This window comes from Cylas formicarius, unplaced genomic scaffold (assembly GCF_029955315.1).
Source record: "Cylas formicarius isolate icCylForm1 unplaced genomic scaffold, icCylForm1.1 PGA_scaffold_4__25_contigs__length_36172078, whole genome shotgun sequence".
NCBI lineage: Eukaryota > Metazoa > Arthropoda > Insecta > Coleoptera > Brentidae > Cylas > Cylas formicarius.
In genome coordinates this window covers 32,529,866-32,555,707 of record NW_026844334.1, presented here as the reverse complement: position 1 = coordinate 32,555,707, position 25,842 = coordinate 32,529,866, and the positions used below count along the sequence as shown (strand labels likewise).

The 25,842-nt window shown below is 33.9% G+C and overlaps 1 protein-coding gene across 1 annotated transcript; it reads left to right on the top strand.

Annotated features, from left to right (window-relative positions):
• Positions 1-6,009: 6,009 nt before the first annotated feature.
• LOC132701435 (uncharacterized) lies at positions 6,010-21,688 on the top strand. Its single transcript, XM_060669317.1, has 7 exons — positions 6,010-6,086; positions 6,140-6,266; positions 6,321-6,518; positions 20,539-20,833; positions 20,883-21,102; positions 21,158-21,370; positions 21,469-21,688. Exons 1-7 carry the CDS (start codon positions 6,010-6,012, stop codon positions 21,686-21,688), a joined length of 1,350 nt encoding a protein of 449 aa, XP_060525300.1.
• The last annotated feature ends 4,154 nt before the right edge of the window (positions 21,689-25,842 follow it).

Below are 25,842 nucleotides of genomic sequence, written 5' to 3'. Positions count from 1 at the left end.
TTATTTCGTGTGTAATACAGCGTGTGTTGAATCGTGTGCGAATTATACAAAATATGTGCGAGTCTAGTGTATCTCAGGAGATACTCCCGCCTAAATGTAGAAAACACTATTCTATTGAGACTAAGGAAGTTATAAACAATGCTTATTTGACTGTCATTGAACGAGGTGCCAGGAAGCAAACATCTTTAGAAGAAGCGGCCACATTGACGAAAATTCCAACATCAACTGAAGCGAAGCAAAAGAAGCGATGTTGACATTTTCTCGAGTGTGGATGAAAGTGATCAAGATATAATACGGCGTACCAGTTATTAGATTACATTAGATATCTTAATTAGGAGGCTTGAACAGCAGAACTACCTTATGGAAGTCTATTCAACACATGAGTTTTAGATTTTAAAAAAATGACAAAAGGCAAGTTTTAATTCAATCTTTTAGAATTCGGAAATAGCGACTGAAATATCTAGAAAAAAAAAGATTTACACAAAAAAACAAAGGCCAGTTATTTAGTTGTATGAAACCTGGTTCGACACTTATGATACCCCGGAAAAGGGTTGGGTTCACTCAACTGATAAGTGTAAAACAAACGCGCCATCAAAAAGAGGTAAAAGAATAATTATTTTGCATGCTGGCTCTAAAGATGGTTGGATTCCAAATGGACTTTCTCTGTCTCCGAAGAATATTAAAGATTCTTCTCTGGATTACCATGAAGACACGATGGCTGATTTATTTGAAAGTTGGTTTAAAAACAAACTAGTTCCAAACATCCCTCCTAATAGCGTCATTGTAATGGACAATGCAAGTTATCACAGCAGACAGTTGACTAAAACCCCTTCCTCATGTGACACAAAAGCAACAATCCAAAACTACATGTATAATAACGACATTTATTTTCACGAAGATTATACCAAAAAGCAATTAATTGAGGTTCTACAAAGCTTGAACTTACAAAAGGAATACGTCTGTGATAATTATGCAAAAAAATCTAAAACATACAGTTTTAAGGCTTCCACCTTACCACCGTATATTTAATGCCATTGAACATGTTTGGCACCAACTGAAATCTGTCATTCGTCGTAACATTGTTTTTCCCCGTGTTAACTCCAATGTCCTCAAACTTATAGAAACAAAGTTGGGCAAATTCTGTTAAACATATAAAAAAACAGAACAATCGTATATCCATATTGCAAATTATATAGAACAAATAATAATTAGAACAGGCGATCATAGCGATAGTGATACTGATATATTATGTGAATAATTTTAAGTAATTTAAGTAGGTAATAAAAATAATTGGTAATTTTATTTTAGATTTAAACATAAATACATACATAAATAAATAAATATTGTTTAGTATCTTTCCTAACAAAATTCCAAATAATTAAATTCTAGGCAAAGTACGGACCTGTTCAGCCATATTTCATTCTTAGAGCTTGCCCGGTTCTTTCCTTAATTCGTATCAGTTTCACTTTCTTATATCTATGAACAGACTTTACCTGAGCTCTCTTTTATACTCCCGAAGAAATCAATAGATTTAATGAAACCTCGACTAAATAATAAATTTTACACCCAGTCTAAATCCTTGTTATTTCCTAAATATAAAACACAGCAGTTCCCAAATTCGGTAGCCTATTGGAAGTATAGAGGGAATAGTAAAATAACGACGATTAAAAATTCTAGAGCGAAGAGAGTATGACCTATATTTTTGAAATACTTGTGACATTGCAATGTAGCAATTAAATAGTACTAAGTAGGTGGACGAGGTTTCGTTTAAAATCGGATACAATCATGAACTTTAAAAATGGAAAACTTTCTTTCTGCGCTAACATCGACATCGATGGAATCCATTGGACTTTTGTTAATCTAGTCTGTCTAAATTTACACTTAACTGTTTTTTTATTATTAACGTATACCATATTTTGCTACCAATGCAACAGGTTACTAGTTCATTTATAAGTTACGTTAAAAGTCGTCTAAATTCTCCAAAAAAACTTTCATCTTTTAGGGACGTAAATAGTACTAATACAAGGAAAAATCAGTTGCTTTATTTTGACATAACATGGAATTATTTTAAAGATCTTTTGCCCATACAGCTCCTAAATTGATCAACAAAGTACGACTACATTTTTTAAACGGCTCGTCTTTACTATGGTATTTTTTTTTCTAAAAGTTGGTATAAATATAGTTGGATCAAATAGCGCGCTTTGATTGAGAATTCAACATTATCCAATTTTTTTGAATTAGTCGTCATTAAATCGTAGAGTTTCTTGCTTTTTGCCACGCAAAACTAACATTGGTTCGTTAATTTTTATGCATCGATAGGGAACAGTACAGAACATATCGTTACCTAACCATGTTAGTATAATCATTCCAATGATTGCACACAATACCAGCGAAAGATTTAATATGCGGGCAGCGCTATAGATTTTTATGTGCTAGAGCGTAAATCTGCAATTATCGAGTGCAGTTTTCGGGTAGACAAATTAGTGAAACTCACCTGGGCTTCCGTTAGTTGCAGCGTGTGCGCCAAGTAAAGTCTTTCAGGACCAACCATATATTGTTGTCGTTCGAATTCCGCCTCTAATCGTTCTAGTTGTTCCGGGGTAAAAATCGTTCTAACGCGCTTGCTTTTGCAACTCTTTTTATTTTGAGTTATGTTCGAAGGTCCGTGTTTCCCTCCGCGAACTGCAACCAAAAAATTTCACCGTAATATAATATTCATATTGATTTTTATTGTCTAATAGATTTACGAGGCAACTATAACTATTCAACCATATTTTCTTCAGTAAAATGTTGGTTAAATCTCATAAAACACTATTTTCACTGTAACAGAAATTGCGTTTTTCGCGACAATTCACTACTTTTTCCGCTATCAAAATGTTCATAGCCCTTTCAGTTTTTAAAAGCTAAATTGAAAACATTGCCTTTTCAAAAACCCCTCGCATCTCAACTATCGAAATTGTGAAAACTCTCTCTTATATAACTTTTTTACAGGCCCAGGTTACAAAGTTATCGAAGCCTACTTGTTTTTTAAATCGGAACACCTGTATATTTATAGATTATTTATTTATTTTCTACCTTTTCGAAAATATGTAATAGTGTGCACTTTTCCTTAGAAACAAGGAAATAAATGACAATTTTCGAAAATTAATTGAATTATTTATTAGTAGGTTATCATTTATTTCTCAGCGATATTTGAGTAGACTTAGAGCAATTTGTTTCCGTTCTATTCGCAATTTTTATTTGTTTGACAAGCATTCAATTTCTTTTAGTAATGGCAGCTTACAAAAATGATGACAAATGTGGTATGTTGGTATGATTTATACAGAGTAATGAGAATTCTGAAGCATCTTCTGAATTATATTTGTCATTATAGTTATGCAACCGCTCTTTTAAGAAAACAATTTATACAGTATTTTGCACTAGCGATGATTTTAAAAATGCACAATGCCACTACCTGCTACTATATATACCGAAAAATGGCGATAAAACCTTAATTGTTTGTTGTTGTGATAATTTAAGTTTAATAATGAAGAGGCATTTCAATGTCTCATTTTGTTAATCTCCATGGCTTCCAATAAATTTAATTTTCTACGTTTTGTGGCTGTATGTAAAGTATCAAAATTGTCGTCAAAAATGTGTTTTTCTGTGTTCATGTGTGTAACATAATTAGAATCTAGACTATTGTTTTTAAACGCTCTTTTATGTTCGGTAATGCGCTTCTTGAATGATCTACCTGTTTGTCCAATATAAATTTTAGGACATGATCCGCATTTCAACCTGTAGACATCCGATTTTTGAGATTTTGGACACTTCGTTTTATCGTTTTTTAAAAATTTTCCTATTGTGTTGTTAGTTCTGAAAACTATTTTTAAACCACATGTTGACAAATGTTTTGAAACTTTTTCACTGGGTTATCGTATGTATGTAATTGTTTTAAATTGTTCGTGTTCTGTATTAGGTTTCGGATAAATAGAGTTTACTGTTGTCTGGATTTGTTTTTTATTTATAATTTTATCGATAATGGATGGATTGTAGCCGTTCTTTAGTGCAATTCGTTTAATCATATTAAGTTTTTTGTTGTAGTTTTCTGTTGCGAGTGGCGTATTAAGAAGTCAGTGTATAGAAGAGTGCAATGCAGCCATTTTGTGCGTATAAGGGTGATGTGATTTGAGCTTTTATGTATGACGGTGTCCGTGTGTGAAAGTTTATGGTAAATGGAAAGATCTAATTAGTATTGCGTTTTTGTAAGAAAACAAAATGCACTAAACTTTGGCTACAATCCGTCCATTATTGATAAAATTATAAATAAAAAACAAATTCAGACAACAGTAAACACTATTTATCTGAAATCTAATACAGAACACGAACAATTTAAAACAATGACATATATAGAACAACCCAGTGAAAAAGTTTCAAAACATTTGTCAAAATGTGATTCAGAAATAGGTTTTAGAACTAACAACACAATAGGAATAATATAACACAATAAAACAAAGCGTCCAAAATCTCAAAAATCAGGTGCCTACAGATTGAAATGCGGATCTTGTCCTAAAATTTATATTGGAAAAACAGGTAGATCCTTCAAGAAACACATTAACGAACATAAAAGAGCGTTTAAAAACAATAGTCTAGATTTTTATTATGCTACATACTTAAACACAGAAAAACACATTTTTTAAGACAATTTTGATATTTTACATACAGCCACAAAAATTAGAAATTTAAATTTATTGGAAGCCATGGAGAAGAAGAAAATGATATATTCAAATGTATTGCTTAACGATCAATTCGATTTAAATACCTCTCCAATATAAAATTTAAATTTTCACAACAACATTAATTAAGGTTTTATTATCATTTTTCTGTAATATATAGTAGCAGACAGTTTATAAATATTACATTTGATAAAGACATGGTGTTGTCGAAACAATTGTCATGGGAAAATATATAATTTCGTGAAAATCTGAACTTTTAGTTCTTATTTATTACTCGAACCACCGACTTCGGTACACGCTCCAGTACGGTTTTTATACCATTGGGCAGTATTCGCTAGCATTTCATGACTAACACTTTGAAAGAAAATAAATTAAAATTAAGTAGTTCGTAACTTGATGGGTATGGTGTGCGGAAGCTGCATCGTGAAGAACCACATTCTCTGCCACACTTCGTTCGGAATAGTTCTTAACATTTTTACAACCTTTGCTCTAAAAAGTCTAAGTAAACTTTTTAAAAAAAATGTAGCCCTACAACGTATTTTCTATTATACTTAGATTTACATTGCCAACCTACATTTACACTAAAAGTGGCAATCTGGAAACATTATTTATAGTTCAGTAATATTTTGAGGTTTAAGAAAAGCGGAACGTCTAAATTAATGGTAAGAAAGGAAACATTTTTTCGCAAAATTATAAATCTATTTATCTTTATTTTTCTTATTAAAAAATCTTAAAAACATACTAAATTTAGGTATAAGGAACGTGAGTGAATGGAAATATAATATACACTGACCATTTTATATGTATAAACGTTTCTAACTAACTTCAGGACAAGTGTAGGATAAATATTTTATAAAATTGTTGGCATAACAAAATTGCATATGTCGGAAATGGCGTCAAAAATATAGTGTGAAACATTTTTGACGAAAAGATGGCCGTAAATTCGAAAACAATCGGTATAGACGATAACAATCCTACATTGGGTGATGCAATAATATACATCATTTAAAAAAACATAACTTTGGTTTGCCACATATTTATGAATCGCCTTATGCATTTGAAAATAATTTTAGTATCATCTCTAACTTTTGTATTTAACATTTTTGTCTAAAACAAATAATAAAATGGCATATATTATTTTGACACACTCTTTGGACACCCTGTATAATAATAGCTGTTCTTCTATTTTCCGTTCAGTTTCAGTTTCATTGAATTTTTAAATGCAGCATATTACAGACTGTCCGGCTCATACACGACCGGATCGAATCATATTGCACGTCAAACGTGTGTCAGAATGGCTGATTCAAAAACTCTTTACAAAAACGGTGTTTGGGTCTGGGACGATTACTCAAATGGAATCGTCTTCATATCGTAAGTTCTGGGGTACTGTAGAAAAGTTTTGATTGTGTTTTTTTTTTATTTAGGAAAGACCTCGCTCACCGATTGCCATCGAAAAGCAGCAGATGTTCTGCCGCGGCAGTATCATACTCGGGAAAAAAGCAAAACGATTTTGAGATGCAGACAATGGAAACAGTAGACATTTACGCACAAGTTGGTCATCCCAATTTTAAATAGAAATTATTTGCAACAAATAATTTTTCTTAGGCGAAATTCCGCAAACTCTATCAGAGAAGAGTGAACGCAGAAGAACCCTCAGTAGTTACCCTCCAAGATGTGAAGGATGTTGCGATATTTACAACAAAAGTTGAAGATCTGACATTTAAATTTATATCTTACTTTCACACTGTCGCTGTAGATTGTTTCTTGAGATCGTTGATTATTTACTTCCAATATTATTTCCAGGTAAGTTGTTAAGGTTAAGGTTATTAAGCATCCAAAAAAACAGTCAATCGTCTAAAATCAAGTTTTCAGGTAAACCCGAGACTGTTTTCCCATAAACACATTTGGTAACTTGATTTGTTTTAGAGATACAGCTTACCCAATTATTAATTCAAAAACATATTTTTTCTTGGCATACTAATTTAACAATAATAACTTTTAGCATTTATTGTACAACATCAAATAAAAAAACACGATTGCATATAGTTGAACTTGTAAAAGTATGATAAATATACGGCGGTGGATCGAGATTCTTGCGCAAGACAAGTTCTTGTCTACTTATTGGCCAAAGTACACAAATACCAATTCAACAAAATGTGCAATAATCAATCAGCTAATCAAAGTTCTCTTTTTACATAATTTATATACAGTCGAAACTCTATATAATGAAATTGAAGGGACTGTTTTTTTTTCGCTATAGGCACTTGAAAAATAACAAAAAACGCATATTTTAACATCTACTTAATAACATTTTATATAAATATTTAAGAACTACATTTAATGCTTCAAATAATCGGTCATTCTCTTTTGAATTTTTTTTAGTATGCCAATACGCATATAATACTTTGGCTTCTATTTTTTTTTTTTTTTGATACATAAAAAATTTCTCTAGCACCTTAACTGAATATAGGGCTTGTTGAATGGTTGGTGGTGGTCCCAGATCAACTTCAACTTCTTCTTCCCCTTGGTGCTCTTCCTCACCCTTTCTTTCTTGTTGTAATATGGCTTCCTCTGTCAAGTCTACTGTTGTAGGCAAATCTTGATCTATCACCATAAAATCGCTTAGTGGCTGATCATCTTCCAAGTCCTGTTCGCATTCTGTCTCGGTAATAAGTCCTGCATTACGATAGGAGTGTTGAATTGTTTCTGCTGTCATCTCTTTCCAAGCTTTACTAATAACGTTGACTGCATCTAGCATATTAATGGAAAATTTGTCTTCGGACTCGATCATTTCCATTAAAATGTTTTCCTGTATCGACTCTTAAGACTTTTTATTACGCTCTGGTCCATAGGCTGTAATACACTTGTTGTTTTGGCTGGAAGAAACACCAATTCAATATTCCATAGAGTTTAGATGTGCAGGGCAGTTATCTAAGAGTAGGAATATTTTTCTCCCCTTTAATTCTGCATCCCATTTCTGTATCTCCTCTTTAAAAATTTGGGTTGTCATCCATGCACACTTGTTTGCCTTGTAAGTGATCGGCAAGTGCTTGATGTTCTTAAAACATCATGAGTTAGTTGATTTTCCAATAACGCTTATGGCTTAATAGCTTTCTTTTTTCTCTCCCACTAATATTGGCAGCTACTAACACTGTTATACGTTCTTTAGAAAGTTTTCCACCCACACACTTTTCGCTTAGAAATTTAAGAGTTTTATCTGGCGTAATTTTGTAAAAAATACCAATTTCGTCAGCATTAAAAATGTCGTCAGCAGGGTACCTTTCTGCTGGTTTTGACCACGTCTTCTCCAGCCAATCGCTAGTGACGTTTCTGTTGACATCACGGGCTTCGCCACTTATCTATCCATAATTTATACCATGGCTCTGTTTGAACTTCCCCAACCATCCTTCGGAAGTCTTGAAATCGATAATGCCAAGCTGTTCAGCAAACTTTTTTAGTTTTACGATAGTTCCAGAGAGTGGTTTTTAAGACGTTGCTGTTGGAACCACTGCAACATTGCCCGATTCAAATCTTCCAATTTTGGCTTTCTTAGTTTTTTACTACAACTGCCTGCCGCTTCAACCTGAATGATTTTTTCTTTGCACTTCCAAATTGTGGATACAGTCGATGGTGTAAGACCGTATCGACGTCCCACATCAATTCCCTTTTTCCCCGTTCTATTTCCCGTCAAATTAGAACTGATTATGATATTATTAGGTTCTCGGTAATTAGATTATTAGGATGAGGAATATAAATCGGCCTACATTCCTTACTTTGTTACCTGATGTGCCCTTTTTTCTTTCGGTATAGAGATGAGAAATTCGTTATACAGAGTGGATTAATACATAGCTTCGTATGGAGACCTAATGGTACAACAAATTTTGTTTGTAATACAGAGTTTTCCGTTATACAGAGTTTATATTAACGCTACTTAACGAATAAAAAAAATATATCACAGTTACAGAAAGGGGGAGAAGGTCACTTTGAAATAAATCAGGATTTTTATATCTTAGATTCAACGTGGTAAAATAATGGTACTAAGTCATGTAACAAATATTCGAAATCCTAACATTTTTCGATTTATAGCCTGTTCAAAATTCTTTTTTTAAATTTTATTTTAATTCTCAACAGAATAAGCTGATATTTCACACACAATTCTGATTCAGTAAAAGTCATCGTTACAATATAAAAGTGTTTCAGAAATCTGTCGCTAGAGGCCGCTTTACCTAGAACATTTTTTTTTATTTTCCTGTATGTTATTTATTTAGACTGATATTGCAAAATAAAACAGATTGCCTTAATTAGAATCACAAATCCTCAAGAATTGTTACTCTTGCATTCAGTCGATAAGTGTTATCGTTTAGCCACAAATCGATTTTTTATTCTCGGCTCGAATGTGTATTTACCTAACAGGAAGGAAATTTGAAAATGTCATTGTCAAATACGTTAAAAATTAGTTTCTATTAAAAGAGCTTATTATCCAACTGCTGCTGTGATAGCCCATCAGGAATGTTCAAATACTGAATATGGCGATATGTATTTTTGCTAAGGAAAACCAAATGGAAATGCAGATCAAGCACGACAGCTTTATATCAATATTTATCCCAATAGAAACGTTCCATCTACTAAGAGATCCATCAACATAGACATAAGACTGATAATATGAATAAATGGGTATAAAAGAAGTGCTGCAAGAGAACAAAGAACACCTGAAAATGTGGAGGCTAATCCGCACCAGAAAACTTGCTGCTCAGTTTGGGAAGTTTTGTATGAAAATGATTTTCGGCTCTTTCATGTTCAAAGGGTTCAAGCACTGCATGAGGGTGATGAGCAATTCAGAGTAATTTTAGGAAATTTTCAAAATGACCCACGATTCTTAAATGCCATTTTGTTCACTTACGAGGCTCATTCAATCGTGATGGCATTGTAAATTTTCCAAATATGCGAACCCACGTGCAAAAATTAAAGGCGCCGGTTCTCTTTAAATGTATGGGAAGGGATTATAGGAGATAATCTAATAGGACCTCATTTCTTTAACGGACCGATTAATGTATTTGCAATTTGCTGTTCATAAATATAAGAAAGTAACCAATTGCTTTTGAATGGGATTATCCGAGGGTGGTCATTAACATACAATACAACAAGATTATTACCTAAAGTTTCGGAATTTAAATCAGGTAAAATTGTGCTCCGTAATAGAAAATAATTTTATACCTACCTGTGTTTAATATTCTTTGGTTTGGTATACTACTTAGTTTAAGTTTATTAGTAATCATTCTTATTTCGTATGTAATACAGCGTGTGTCGAATCGTGTGCGAATTATGCAAAATATGTGCGAGTGTAGTGTATCTCTGGAGATGCCTAAATTAGATATATTAATTAGGAGGCTTGAAAAAGATGAAACCAGTGTTAAATGTGTAAAAAGATTTAGAAAAATTGACAAAAGGCAAGTTTTAATGGAATCTTTTAGAATTCGCAAATGGCGACTAGAATATCTAGAAAAAATTAGGATTTACAGAGAACAACAAAGGCCAATTATTTACTTGGATGAAACCTGGTTCGACACTTATGATACCCCGGAAAAGGGGGTTGACTCAACTGATAAGTGTAAAACAAACGCGTCATCAAAAAGAGGTAAAAGAATAACTATTTTGCATACTGGCTCTAAAGATGGTTGATTTCAAATGGACTTTCTCTGTCGCCGAAAAATATTAATGACTCTTCTTTGGATTACCATGAAGACACCACCGCTGATTTATTTGAAACTTGGTTTCAAAACAAACTAGTTCCAAACATTCCTCTTAATAGCCTCATTGTAATGGACAATGCAAGTTATCACAGTAGACAGTTGACTAAAACCCCTTCCTCATGTCACACAAAAGCAACAATCCAAAACTACATGTATAATAACGACATTTTTTTCACGAAAATTATACCAAAAAGCAATTAATTGAGGTTCTATAAAGCTTGAACCTACAAAAGAAATACGTCTGTGATAATTATGCAAAAAATCTAGGGCATACAGTTTTAAGGCTTCCGCCTTACCACTGTATATTTAATCCCATTGAACATGTTTGGCACCAACTGAAATCTGCCATTCGTCGTAACAATGTTTTTTCCCCCGTGTTAACTCCAATGGCCTCAAACTTATAGAAACCGAAGTTTTTAACATCCTTCCACAAAGTTGGGCAAATTCTGTTAAACATATAGAAAAAGCAGAACAATCGTATATCTATATTGCAAATAATATAGAACAAATAATAATTAGAACAGGCGATGATAGCGATAGTGAAACTGATATATTATGTGAATAATTTTAAGTAATTTAAGTAGGTAATAAAAGTGATTTGTAATTTTATTTTAGATTTAAACATAAATACATACATAAATAAATAAATATTGTTTAGTATCTTTCCTAACAAAACCGCAAATACTTAAATTCTAAACAAAGTACGGACCTGTCCGGCCATATTTCATTCTTACAGCTTGCCCGGGTCTTTCCCTAATTCGCATCAGTTAGTCACTTTCTTATATCTAATAACAGACTTTACCCTTGCAGTGGAGACAAAACATGTGGTTAATGCAATATGGCTCTCCACCCCACTTAACGCTGGTTGTACGAAGGTATTTAAATGAGGCATTTGAACATAGTCGGGGCAGACCTCTAGCCTCGTTCACCAGACCTTAATCCGATGGACTTCTTTTTTCGGGGGCCCTTAAAGTCTTTAGTGTATGAAACACCTATAACAGATATCAATGATCTACGACAGAAAATAATAAACGGTTGCGAAATAATTAGAAATAGACCAGGCGTATTTTTTCGTGTATAAGAAAATGAGCAGTGGGCATTTTGAAGATGAATTTTAATTAACGTTGTATACTGTTTGATTCCCGATTATTGTAAACAATTTTTATTTTCGAAAATGTTTAATGTATTTATGTTACTTAAATTGGCTTATGCAGTTTTTCACTTTTTTAATTTGTAGAAAACTGCTTAACAGAAATGCATATCGCGATATCCAGTACCACCTTTCTGTAAATTAGAAGAATTAGTATTCGGGCCGAGAATAAATGAATCGATTTGCGGCTCAACGATAATACTTATCGACTTAAAACAAAAGTAACAATTTTTAAGGATTTGTGATTTTGCTTAAGGCAATCTGTTCTATCTGTTCTATATAAAAAAAATGTTCTAGGTAAAGTACCTACTAGTAACAGATTTCTAAAACGCATGTATGTCACGGTGACTTTTACTAAATCAGGGCTGTGTGAAATACTAGTTTATTCCGCTGAGAATTAAGCCCAATGCGTTAAAAATAAAATTAAAAAAAATGAACCTTGACAAGCTATAACTCGGAAAATATTATGATTTACTTACTTACTACCGTTATTTTACCACTTGGAATCTTTCCTCCAAGTTCCCGAACTCAATTTCCGAACGGTTTAAGATTTTTGTTTTTTTTTTTTGTAGATATTCAGCTTCAAAGTACACTAAAAATGGTCACAAAATTCAGAAAAAATAACTCCCTTACTTACAATTTGACCATAATTTGTAAATATTGAATCAGTAAGTGAAAAAATCAACTGTGGGTTCGGTGGGTTTGTTTTAGATTAATGTTGAAATCAACAGCTTGGTGAAAATATATTTATTGAAGTCACGTGGACAATAGTATATTACGCTACAAGTACGGTCAACTGCATTTGAGTCACGAGTTTATTTGGCACGAGCTAAGCGAGTGTTTAATAAACGAGCGGCTTGTATGGTTTACGTACTATACTTTTTCAAATGTCATAATTCAAGTCGTGCGCTAAAATCTCCGAAAACATGCAATTGCTCCCAAATCCGTGCGGTAATATCTCGTAAATGTCCGAAGGGGCGCGGATCCGCACGATAGATCGGTTTATAATTAGGTATTTACTGAAGGGAGTAGAAAAAATGAATTATTGTACAAAGAATACAAAATGGAAATTATGTGTTTTAATTAATTTAAAACATGAATTTCATAAGACATTAGAGGCATATAAACAGTTCCAATGACAAAAGTTTCTTTTTCTACTCCAGTCTGTAAACTACTTAATTACCCACCGATCTAGCGCGCGGGAAGTGTCACTTTACCACGTCAGTTTCGTTTGCTACTTATCCGAGCCACTTTGGACATTTCCGGGATTTTACCGCACGAATTTGGGAGCAATCGGATATTTTCGGAGATATTTCCCACGCTTTGAATTTTGACGTTTGTCAATTCTGACAGTCATGTCAGTGAATGTATTCGTGTTGTTTCCCGAAAATATACCGAAAAACTAACGGTCGTAGAAAAAGTATAGTATGCAACACGTTCGGTAAACTTTTTAACTCACTCGTTTATTAAAAACTCGCTCCGCTGCGCTCCGCGCGTGTCAAATAAACTCGTGAATCAAATGCCGTTTACCGCACTTGTTGCATAATATAATATTTTCTATTCACTTTTGCAAAATACCTAATTATACATCGATCTAGCCTGCGGGAAGTGTCATTTTACCATGTCAGTTTCGCCGGACGGCTTAAATATTGATGTTTGTCAATTCTGACAGTCATGTCAGTGAATGTATTCGTGTTGTTTCCCGAAAATGTACCCAAAAACGAATACACAGAAAAATGTTATGCAATATATCCGACAATTTAAATACTAAATATTAAGATCTACTGGGATAGTCGGTAAGTATAGTGGCATTTATAATTTAAGTTTCCCACAGAAATTTAACATACCGTTTGCATGAACTTTATTGGTTTTTACATTTTTTATATTAATATTTTGCCAAGAACAATTCAAATACCCATGTCTCATCAGTACAAACAAAACAAAATTGAATGTAAGGACCTGATTTTGCTTCCTTCCTCTTAAAAGTTCTATCCTTGGATGATTTTTCTTCCAATTACAGTCTTTTCCTTTAAATAAACTACTTAATGATCAATGGTAAAACTTAAATAAACAACATAACCTTTTAAAATTGTATTTATTCCGTTATTTATATGACATGTCCAGTTTTATATCTCTCTATGTCTAAGGTATATATTTAAAAAGAGACAACAATAGCAAAACCTATTGGACGAAATTTAGTAATCTGATAATCTGTTATTAGTTTTAATTTGTTAAATTGTGATTCGTTCGTGACGGTCGTAGAAAAAGTATAGTATGCAACACGTGCGGTAAATGGCATTTGACTCACGAGTTTATTTGACCTACGAGCGGAGCGAGTGTTTAATAAACGAGTGACTTCAAAAGTTTACCGAACATATTGCATGCTATACTTTTTCTACGACCATTAGCTTTTGGGCAAAACAACATCACCGCCATCAACGTCATCAAGCGTCAAATTTTAAGGTGTGGGAAATATCTCCGAAAACATCCGATTGCTCTCAAACCCGTGCGGTAAAATCCCGGAAATGTCCGAGGTGGCTCGGATTCGTGGGAAACGAAACTGACGTGATAAAGTGATGCTTCCCACACGCTAGATCGGTGTGCAGTTAGGCATTTTACAGACGGGAGTAGAAAAACTCTTTATCTCACTGCTTTATTAAGCACTCGCTCCACTGCGCTTCGCTCGTGCCAAATAAACTCGTGACTCAAATGCCGTCTACCGCACTTGTTGCATAATATACTCACTTTACCATGTGAGTTTCTTGTCTTTCGGATCCGAGCCACTTCGGACATTTCCGGGATATTACCGCACGGATTTGGAAGTAATCGGGGGGCGGGGGGGGGGGGGAGTAGTTGAAGATTTTACCTCACGGTTTGAATTTTGACTTTGTCAATTATGACTATTATCCAAAAAAGCAGTGCATAAAAAAGGGAATAATATATCATGCAACAAGTGCGGTAAACGGCATTTGAGTCACACTGGGCGAGTGTTTAATAAACAAGTGACTTATAAAGCTTACCAAACGGGTTGCATACTGTACTTTTTCTACGACCGTTAGGTTTTGACATGACCGTCAAGACTGACAAACGTCAAAATTCAAGCCGTGCGGTAATATATCGGAAATGTTCGAAGTGGCTCAGATCCGTCGGAAATGAAACTGACATGGTAAAGTGACGCATCCCGCACCCTAGATCGGTGTGTAATTTGGTATTTTACAGAAGGGAGCAGAAAAAAAAAAGAAAACCGCATGGTAGATATACCGTTGAAAAGAGGCAATAAAAAAGCTATAACATAAGACTATACCTAAATAAAAAGCGGAAGTAAGGATAATTGGAATACATTTTAGCAATTTTAAAAGAATAATACCTCACTGTTCTATGTAACATAAGTACTGTTAGTATCTGACCAGCCAAGAAAGAAGCTCCGTAACCATTATAAAGTTCTGGAGCTGCAAAACTGTTCCCATCTGCTTTACGACCAAGAATCTTACCATCTCGATGGCAGATATATTTGTATCCCATCTCCTTTATTTACTTGGCTTCTTTGTACAAATTATAGGTATTCTTTGTAATCTCTTGATGAAAATTGGACTGATGGAGTCGCCAAGTTCACACCTTCGAATAGTTATTACATATTTTTGTTATAACTCTGCGACAACTTGTATCGTTGCTTTTCAGAATGATTCTTGATACATCAAAATTAGTATCTTTTTCGACATTTTTATTAAAACTTTTAGATGTTCAATTTCATCCCTTTGAAAGTTAATTTTCCTTGAAAATTATGCTAACCATATCTTTTCCTCTCTTCTTCGTATTTACTATTTGTTAAATATTAGGCAGTTCAAGCTTAAAAAATATTGTTTATTAAAATCTGCATCATCCCAAAATAAATAAAAAGTTCTTTGCCCTGTTTTTATAAGCGGAAAAAAGTCATATTAATAAAAATCTGGTCAAAAATGTTAACAATAATCATGGTTGGTATTGTTGATTGAGGATTTTTTTGTTGATTAATTCAAATTTCAATTGGTTTTCAGTGCGTTTAGTGGTAGTTTTTGAAATCATCGAGCCAAGTATTTACACTGCATCTAAATACGCGGATATTGCGTCTGTTTAAGGGTACTGTGATGGTGAGTGTGTGATTGTGGCCGTAGATTTCCTCTAAGAAGACTGCATGACAAGTCAGCATTTACTACTACTTTTCATTACAATCTCGAGCAAATAGACTTTTTGAACCTCTTCAAAATGAAAAACGAACGCAAAATATCTTAGAACACTTCAATGAAGTAGAAAATTTAGAATTTGCTACCGGATGAACTGCCACGAAGAAGAGAATTTTCTGAAAGATAGAGTCTGTTCATAGATACAAGAAAGTGATTATCTGATACGAATTAAAGAAAGATCCGGGAAAGCTTTAAAAATGAAATATGGCCGAACAGGTCCGTACTGTGCTTAGAATTTAAGTATTTGCGATTTTGTTAGGAAAGATACTAAACAATATTTATTTATTTATGTATGTATTTATGTTTAAAACTAATGAAATTACAATTTATTTTTACTACCTCCTTAAATACTTAAAATTATTCACATAATATATCAGTATCACTGTCGCTATCATCGCCTGTTTTGATTATTATTTGTTCTATGTTATTGGCAATATGGATATACGATTGTTCTGCTTTTACTATATGTTTAACAGAATTTGCCCTACTCTGTGGAGAGATGTTAAAAACTTTGGTTTCTATAAGTTCGAGAACATTGGAGTTAACACGGGGAAAAACATTGTTACAACGAATGGCAGATTTCAGTCGTTATTATACATGTAGTTTTGGATTGTTGCTTTTGTGTCACATGCGGAAGGAGTTTTAGTCAACTGTCTACTGTGATAACTTGCATTGTCCATTACAATTACGCTATTAGGAGGAATGTTTGGAACAAGTTTGTTTTTAAACCAACTTTCAAATAAATCAGCGGTGGTGTCTTCATGGTAATACAGAGAAGAAACTTTAATATTTTTCGCAGACAGAGAAGGTCCATATGGAATCCAACCATCTTTAGAGCCATCATGCAAAATAATTATTCTTTTACCTCTTTTCGATGGCTCGTTTGTTTTACACTTATCAGTTGAGTCAACCCAACCCTTTTCCTTGATATCCAAGTAAATAATTGGCTTTTGTTGTTCTCTGTAAATCCAATGTTTTTCTAGATATTTCAGTCGCCATTTCCGAATTCTAAAAGATTAATTATAATTAATAATAAGATTACTAATAAACTTAAACTAAGTAGTATACCAAACCAAAGAATATTAAACACAGGTAGGTATAAAATTATTTTCTATTGCGGACCACAATTTTACCTGAATTTAAATTCCGAAACTTTAGGTAATAATCTTGTTGCATTGTTTGTTAATGACCACCCTTGGATAATCCCATGCAAAAGAGTTTGGTCACTTTCTTATATCTATGAACAGACCATACCTGGAGAAAATTATTTTGAAGCGGTTTTAGATGAGATGCATCTTATTAATAGATTAAATAGATGATTCCAGTTAGATGGATGTTCTGCACATTACACTTTACCAGTTCGACGATAGCTGTACCACAATTTTCCAGAAAGATTAAGGTTAAGTCATGGTCCCTTTCCATGGTCTGCATGATTTCCTGAGTACGTTCATTCAAAGGTACCATACGAGTAATGATTATTCAAGCAGCCCAAGAAATTACACCAGCGGAGTGTCGTGCAACTGTAAAATCTGTAGCCCGTCGGTGCCGTTGAAACAAGCTATTTGCTATTAAAATTAAATGACCACTTTTATTTTAACGTACACAACATAGTTATTTTAGTAGAGATCAAATAGTTCATGTTTTATGAATTTTAAATTATCGCTTAAAAGGATCTAGGAATATGTACGGAAATCGTTTTTCTTAAAAAAAAATAAAAATAAAAAACGGGTTACAAAGAAACTAGACAAGGCATTAATTCTCTAAATCAGAAAGAAGGTCTTTAAATAATTAATAGAAACTCGATTTTTAAAAAACACTTTGAACACAAAAACAAATCAGGTTAGGATATATATGTGAAAAAAGAACTTATTTTTACTTGAAAAACCGATCTTAGGTCTTTGACGGCTTAACCTGTATATTATAAAATATTTCATTTCTCTTTATAGCCTTTGGAATTTTAATCAACATAATGTTAATCACAAAAATAGAATAAAAGTTAAAAATTAAAGAAAGAAGTTTTTGACAGATAGTTTAATATTTAGGTTGAATGATTATAGATTCACTTGTGGAGCATGTTGAAATTTTAGCATAGGAGAAATGCATATAGATACAGAGTGACCTATTAGACGTATGTCAGGAATGAATTTTGGTAAAAGTGTATATGAGGCCGTCAGTGCAATAACGTACTAAGCCCAAAATACTCTTTCGACATAATTGGCAATTAAAAAAAGGACTTTTTATAAATTAGGTTTTTCAAAAAAACAAAAGCAAATAGCCATCCAGTAAATAGGAATATAAGAAAGGTGGTGTAGTCCATTTTTGCTTTTCAGCTTCTGTCCACACTTTAGTCTATTAAAGATGGCTCCGGGCTATTTGTTACTATAAGTCGGTGTTAGTTTCTAAAAATATGGTTAAGTTCGTGAATAAAAATGCCGGGCCAAAGTCAACAATTGCTTATTCTTAGAGTGAGATGTACATGACTCATTCTGTCTCAGACTGCTCCTGATGGTCGTCGTCTGAGTTTTGAAGACTGCTATGCTGGGAAGGAAGACACTCAGTTGAGCATGATACATTCATAAGTTGCTTTTTTGTTAATATTTGTCTTAAATTTCCTAAAAAAAAACACGATGAGTTGATTTTTGAATATAAATTGTCACAGTGATTTTTCTAAGTTAGATTTTGATCTACTATAACTCCAAGGAATTTTATACGTACAGTATTTCTTCTTCAGCACTTTCAACATTAGGTCTCTTTTCACGTCGGCTTCTTCGGACCTTAACTGAAACTCTCTCGCATTCTACTCTGTATCTGCTTATATATTGTTAGGAGGGGCATAAACATGACTGATTCTCACATTGATGAAAGCTGCAGACCTGAATTGCAGTTAAAATTGTTTGGTTACTTAAGGCTTCTCGGATTTTTCGCTGGTAGAAGAATTGCGTTGAAGTGTATTTCCAATAATAGATATATTTAATGTGGAAATTACTAGAGATAAAAGCATATGCAAAATATTTTATTTCTGGGCTAAGTGACTCTGGTTGAGATAGTTTTAGGGCTCTGTAAACAAAAGAGTTGATAACCCATGTTGTTTGGGCCGGATAATGATCAAGGGCTTTAAGAAAAACATGTTCCAGATAAGCATGTTTCAAATAAGATGAGAAGGTTTAGTTGCAGATTATCGGATTTTAATACTTCCGAAATAATATTCAGAGTTTCAGCAATTGAGACGAATGAAGGAATTAATTATTAATTAATTATTAATTAAGAAACTATCAGTTTTCCCTCTAAACGGTTCTGCTAGAGAATTTATTGGAGAACCAATGGTACTGACAATAGGTCGAAGGGGTTTAGGAAACTTTGGGACTCTGTAGAGACGAGGAATTTTAGAATCATGAGGGGTGACAGAATTTTTCAATTCTTCTGATAGAGAAGAAGCCTTCATTTACGTCTCTGAGAATATCTTGATTTTTTTCCGAGTATTCACTTGTGCTCGTGACCATCGTGGCCTTTCCTTTATCTGCTTTTGGAATTAAGGCGTTGGGATTAGATTTTAGAGATATTATTAGCTGTTTGAGATTGCAGTAGTTTAGGATGGACTCGATATGCAATGGTGAAGTTAGAACCTTTTGCAAAAACTATTGATGTTTGATAGGGGTGGGGACAAGATGAAAGCAATTTCAAGATGTAGAGACAGAAGAATCTTATTGATTGCTAAGCAAATGAGGTTTTGAGATGGTGCGATATTTTAAGAAAATTATGGATAACCTTATAATCTCTACAAAGTAACAAAAAAGCAGTGTACAGAGTAATCTTACCAGTTTCAGTCTGTGATCTTCTAACCTTCTGCTTTTGCGCTTGATGTTGTTATTTTATCTTATATTGATACTGTACCCCTAACTCTGTGATAAGGAAGGTTATCCAAAAGTATCTTATTGTCTACGCAATCCAAATCCCTGCTGAGATCGCAAAAAACTCAAACAAAACTCTCTCGCCTCCATGTGACTAATAATCTCCCGATAAAACAAATGAATAGCATCCAATGCAGAAGGTCATTCACAAAAGCCAAACTGACTATCGGCCGGGTTATCGTTTTGCAAGAAAAGTGTTAATTTGATCTAGGTATCAATACTAGAAAATTTCTAGAAAAAGCAGACCATATTGCTATTGGCCTATAGTTCGCCAGTAAATCTCCCAAACCCTTCTTGTAGATGGACACTACTCTTTCTCCAGGATCATGTAAGGTACACTCTGGAAAAATTCGGTTAATTGAGTCATTGGCATAAAATATAAGGGGAGATGAGTGGTTTCTGATTCTTATTCCAAACTAAATTAACAATACTCCAAGCATTCTTCGTAGGATCATGTGAATTATTTATTCAATTTTAATATAAATATTTTTTTATCGTACAACAGATGAATGTGTTTTTATTTTTGTTGTTTATATGCGATTTTTAAATATGGACGAATATTTTGTACATTGTATATGTTCTTTAAACTCTGGCTCGATACCCAGTTCTTTTGACTACTAAAACAAGTTACAGATTACAGTTTTTAAAGAAAAGCAAATTTCAAAACTGAGCGTTACACTTGCCTGTGGAAGTTTCATTGAAAATTTGCTTAATTATTACTTAACACTTCTCTGAAATACGCTATAGAACAGTTTTTTCATTAGAAACAAATCGATTTTGGTGTTATTTTTGCAGGTTTGGAATAAACTCCAGGCGAAGAGGATCGAGTCATCGCGAAAGCTACGACAACCAACAGTTGTCGAATTGGAAAACGAAATCAGAGACAATATGTCAGATTTGCGAGCTATGGTCGCGAGAGATTACGCCGCCATTTTGTTGGGACTCGGAGATGCGAATGCTTTTCATCACATGAGTAATCAAGAAAACATTTCGCTTGCCGAACAAGACAGAACGCTATTTGAAATGTTCATTCCTATGGCTACCAAGGTTGTGTGGATAGCACTGTTCAGGAAAAACTTAACACTCGTCGGCATGTTGTAGGAAACATAAAATTTGCCACCTTAATAAATCGTTTGCAGAAAAAGAGCTCAATAGGATGCTCAGAACAAATTGGTTCAATCCAGTTCAAAATGTTTCAACCCAACACTTCACACCAACAACACAAGAAGAAAGAATACTCACAGGTGTTACTTTGACAAGCAAAAAGAAACTACTACATCGGTCACCCGCTATACAGGAACTCACTTTGGTAGACCACGACTACAGGATGCTCTCCATTGGGATTAAAGACGTGGAACCGTATGTTAATACAAAGTTTTCACTGTTGTACAGTGACACGATGATATGTTTTCAGAATCATACCTGAAAATGATGAAAGAACGAGATATCTAGAAATCGCTTATACGGCACCTGAAGAGCTTCTCGTGGATCTCAATGTAGGAGTCGGTGTGTTAGGAGTCGAGAGAAGGTACTTAGATTCTATGTTAAAGCCGAGAGAGATATCGACCACTGTAAAGAGAACCAGCATTATGAGGGTAGCTGATTTCAATATGCCCCCGCGATCGAGGTATGTCGTCATCTCAGCTATGTTGCTAGCTATTAAACTGTTGGTTCATTTATTGGATTTGTTTGTTCAGTTAAACACAAAGGAATATATCACCTTAGGAAGTTAGCAGGTGTTGCCAGTTTGTCGCGAAATCAGCCTAAGTATCAAGAGACTAAATGTTCACACGATGCCAGATCTACTCAATGTAAGATGTGGATAAAATACCTAAAGGCGTCTGCCGCAGGCCTCAAATCGGAAGTAACTACTATAACGTCATTTCTAACTGCAAAGACGCCCACTATAGCTTCGAAATCATCCAAACAGATTGTCAGGCCATGAAAGCAATAATAAATTACTTCTTGCATAAAAGTGTTGATGATATTCATGTGTTAATTCAATTAATTTAATAAAGCTTTTGGATCACTAATAAAAAAAATTGTATGTATTTTTTGAATGTTATGTAAGTATTTTGTAAATTGTTTAAATAAAAAAAAGATCAACAAATTTATTACAGCAGCAACACAACGTCTACATATATACAGAGATAGTAGTAGAGCTATATTCTTAATTACACCGCTATTGCAGCTTTATGAATTTCAATTTAACAATGGAGACGCATTCTAATCCAATTGTTCATTAAGTAATAGATTAGATTATCTAATTTTTTCAATATATATAGTATTCAACAAATGTAGTTTTTTGTTTTATGATGCATTATGCACAATATCAAAATTACTGTCAAACATCAAACTACATTTTTGAATTTAAATTAATGACATGGTTGGCGTCCGAACTTTTATTTTTAAATTTCTTAAATGTTTGTACGATACACATTTTTGGACGTGATAACCATTTTAACTTGGAGACTCCGGATTTTTGAATTTTTCGTCATTAAGGTTTTTTTTTATATTTCTATGGTGTTTTCCGTTTTAAAAGCAATCTTGAGACAAAATTTAGATAGAAGCTTTCTTTCAAGGTTCTCTTAATTATAAATTTCGGGTTCGGTGTTTAATGTGGGATGAGTAGAGTTTAGAGTTATTTGAAACTCTTTTATTTATAATCTTATCTATCAAAGGGGGGTCATTGTTAAAATTTTAATTTAACTATTTTTCAAAATTTTCTGTGAAAGGTGACATATTAATTAGTCTGTGGATAAAATAAAGATAATCAGCCATTTTGTGTGTGCCAAAGTGATTTGAGTTATTATGTATTACAGTGTCCACGTGTTTTTATGATAAATTGCAAAATGTAATTTGTTCGGCAATTTAGTTATTGTTAAGTCTAGAAAGCCCTCATTCTGTCAAAAATTGACTATGGATGTATCGTTTATTCAGAAAAAGTTTGTTAGTTCTACTAGAACGTATTCAAAATTTGGCAATTAGATATTGCCTGGGTGCTTTTTCTATAACACCAGTCCAGAGCCTCTACTGTGGATCTGGATTGATGCTACTAAACCTTGGAAGAAAAGTAGCAATGACAACATACATAACAACTATAAAAATATATCTAAAAAGCCCGAACAATGAATTCCCATTCTCCGATATTAATGCCTACTCCAGTTGAAGAAGAAGCAGTGAGATATAGAGAGTATCTCGAAAAAATTGAAGTTAACCTACCACGAGAACTGATAGATGATGATGATGATGAGGTGACAACTGCAAACAATCTGTTACCAAGAAGAAAGCAATTGAGACATTGCTTCGAAAAACAATACCAGCTTTAACAGCAAAGTATGAGATCCCAGATCTACGCAGACTAGAACAAGTGAGAGCTTTTAGAGTGTTTGCAGGAGACACAATTCTAACCCAAAAACATCTCCTTAACAGTGAACTTCCTCCTGAATGTGATATGTGTGAGGTAAATTTAACCGTCGTTCACATAATCAGTGAATGTCAAATGTATGGTTTGCAAACCATAAAATAAAACCTATTTTTGAAGAACATATTGGCATATTTAAAAGACACCAGCATAGTATATTATGCAACAAGTGCGGTAAACCGCATTTGACTCACGAGATTATTTGACACGAGCGGAGCGAGTGTTTAATAAACGAGTGAGTTAAAAAGTTTACCGAGCGTGTTGCATGCATTTTCTACGACCGTTAGTTTTTGGGTACATTTTCGGGAAACAATACGAATGCATTCACTGAGCTGACCGTTAGAATTGACAAACGTCAAAATTGAAAGCGTGGGAATATCTCCGAAAATATCCGATTGCTCCCAAATCCCGGAAATGTCCGAAGTGGCTCGGATCCGTGAGAAACGAAACTGACGTGGTAAAGTGACGCTTCCCGCATGCTAGATCGGTGTGTAATTAGGTATTTTACAGACATTAGTAGAAAAACAAAGTAACAAGCGATTCGGAAAATTCAAAAGCACTGAGCTTGTGGAGTAGAACATTGCGATCTAGGCGATCAAACGCTTTTGAAAAATCAAGATGTATGACGTCCATTTCAGAACCTTCATCAATAACCTCAGAAATACATAGTCTTTAAATTGAGGATGGTGAATCTTCCATTAAAAAAAACATGTTGTTGGGGGACTAAAACTTTGCAGAAATTGCAGATGAGGGAAATATCCCTATAGTTTGTGATTTGAGACCTACAGTCTTTTTTAATACAGGAATAATTACAATAATTATCGTAGGCGTACCGAGTGTCCAAGTAAGGGCAACAAGGCACAATATTGGGCAAATGGATGTTCCTAAAAATTGTTTTTGAGGTTCTGAAATGTGCGCCAGAGGGCGAAGTTGCCACTTTGAATTTTAAAAATGTGTATGAAACTTTAATCAGTAAATTACTTATTCAACAAGTCTACTTACAAAAACGCCGCTATCATCGATAAAGGATATTATTAATAGTAGAAAATTGAAGAAAAGAAATAAACGTAGTGATCAGGACCTAATAAAAAGGAAAACATGTTGTCTTTATCAAAGCAAAGTTGTTCCTACCTTGGATAATGTGTATTCCGAATATATCCGTTGAGTTAGTTGTACCACAAGGTAGCATATTGTTGTATACAGTTTTTTTTTCGCAAGACAGCACGAATATATTCACTGACATGACCGTCAGAATCGATAAACGTCAAAATTCAAAGCGTGGGAAATATCTGACTTAGACGGGAAAAATACTTTGATTAGACGAGGGATGTGTGTATGCAATAGAGATTCACAGCTAAGGGCTCTAGCAACCGATGCTGTTGATTGAGGATGCTTTAGTGGGTAAACCAGGATTGCAGAATTCAACAGGGTATCGCTTAAAAAAAAAAATAAATAACACTAAGATTCGTAATTTTCCATATAACAAAAATGCATTTTTGCATTTTTCGTTGAATCTCAAAGCATGAATTCTCAAAATTTTATGAATTTAAATGTGCATATATTGAGGTTTTCCGCTTGCATTTTTTCCGCTCTCCTTTAGTTACACGGTACAAACCAATGAAAACACGCTAGGGGCTATGCCACCAATTATACGCTTGCATACAGTTCCTCACTTGTGGGAAATGATTTGGTCGTCGACATTAGTGAATTATTATTAAATGTCAAAAAATATGTCAACCCTCGTGAAGTGAACTTTTGACGTAGATAAATTGTTTCATTACCTGATTGCTTTGAAGGAGAACAACCACGACTTGTCACAGAATAGTGACCTGGTGGTACGTTGGCACCATGACAATGAAGAGGTATTTGCAGTCGCGTGCAGTTGGTCAACAGTGGAGAATGGTCATTTAAATTAGGGTGGACGCTCAGATTTACCACTCTTAGATCAGCGGGCGAGCTACCTAGAATTTACAACCCGAATGAGCGTTTATAGATAAACACTGTAGCTAATGTTATTACAAATATTGCCGTTATCGTTATTTTTGAGCCCGAGTATTGCTGCTATCGTGAACGACTTATTTGTGACGGACGATGCGCTTCTGCACCTGGATTCGTCTTCCTGTGAAGAATCCTCGCAAATGGTGGACATTGTGTGGTCGCCATCATTTCCATTTGGATCTTCGAGATGATTGTACCCCAGAAGTCTACTCAGAGAGTTCGAATAGTTGTAGTTGTGTAGCATTCTTCTTGATCTAAATTACATTATGGTTGGAATCTGAAAACAAATTCAAAATGTTAAAAAAGAAGAAAAAATACTGAAAATCTTCGAAGCTTTTTGTTCCATCGTTTATCGGGGATTATTGTGTGTATGTATGCAAAATTTACACTATAAGTTTAAGATTGTTAGGTTGTTTATAGATTTCTATAGACTCTCGGATTTTTCATTGGTAGAAGAATTGATTACATGAAAGTTTTATCAAATAAAATTTTATTTCCGGTTTCGTGATTGTTGTCCAAAAATATCTCAACATCTTCGGTCCGTCAAAGATAAAATACGATTTGAGATGCCAGGAGTTTACAGCATTCCATGCATATGCGGCAAAGAATACATTGGAGAGATCGTACGAAAAATATCAACTAGACTCAAAGAACACGAAATAACCTTACGACTAAGA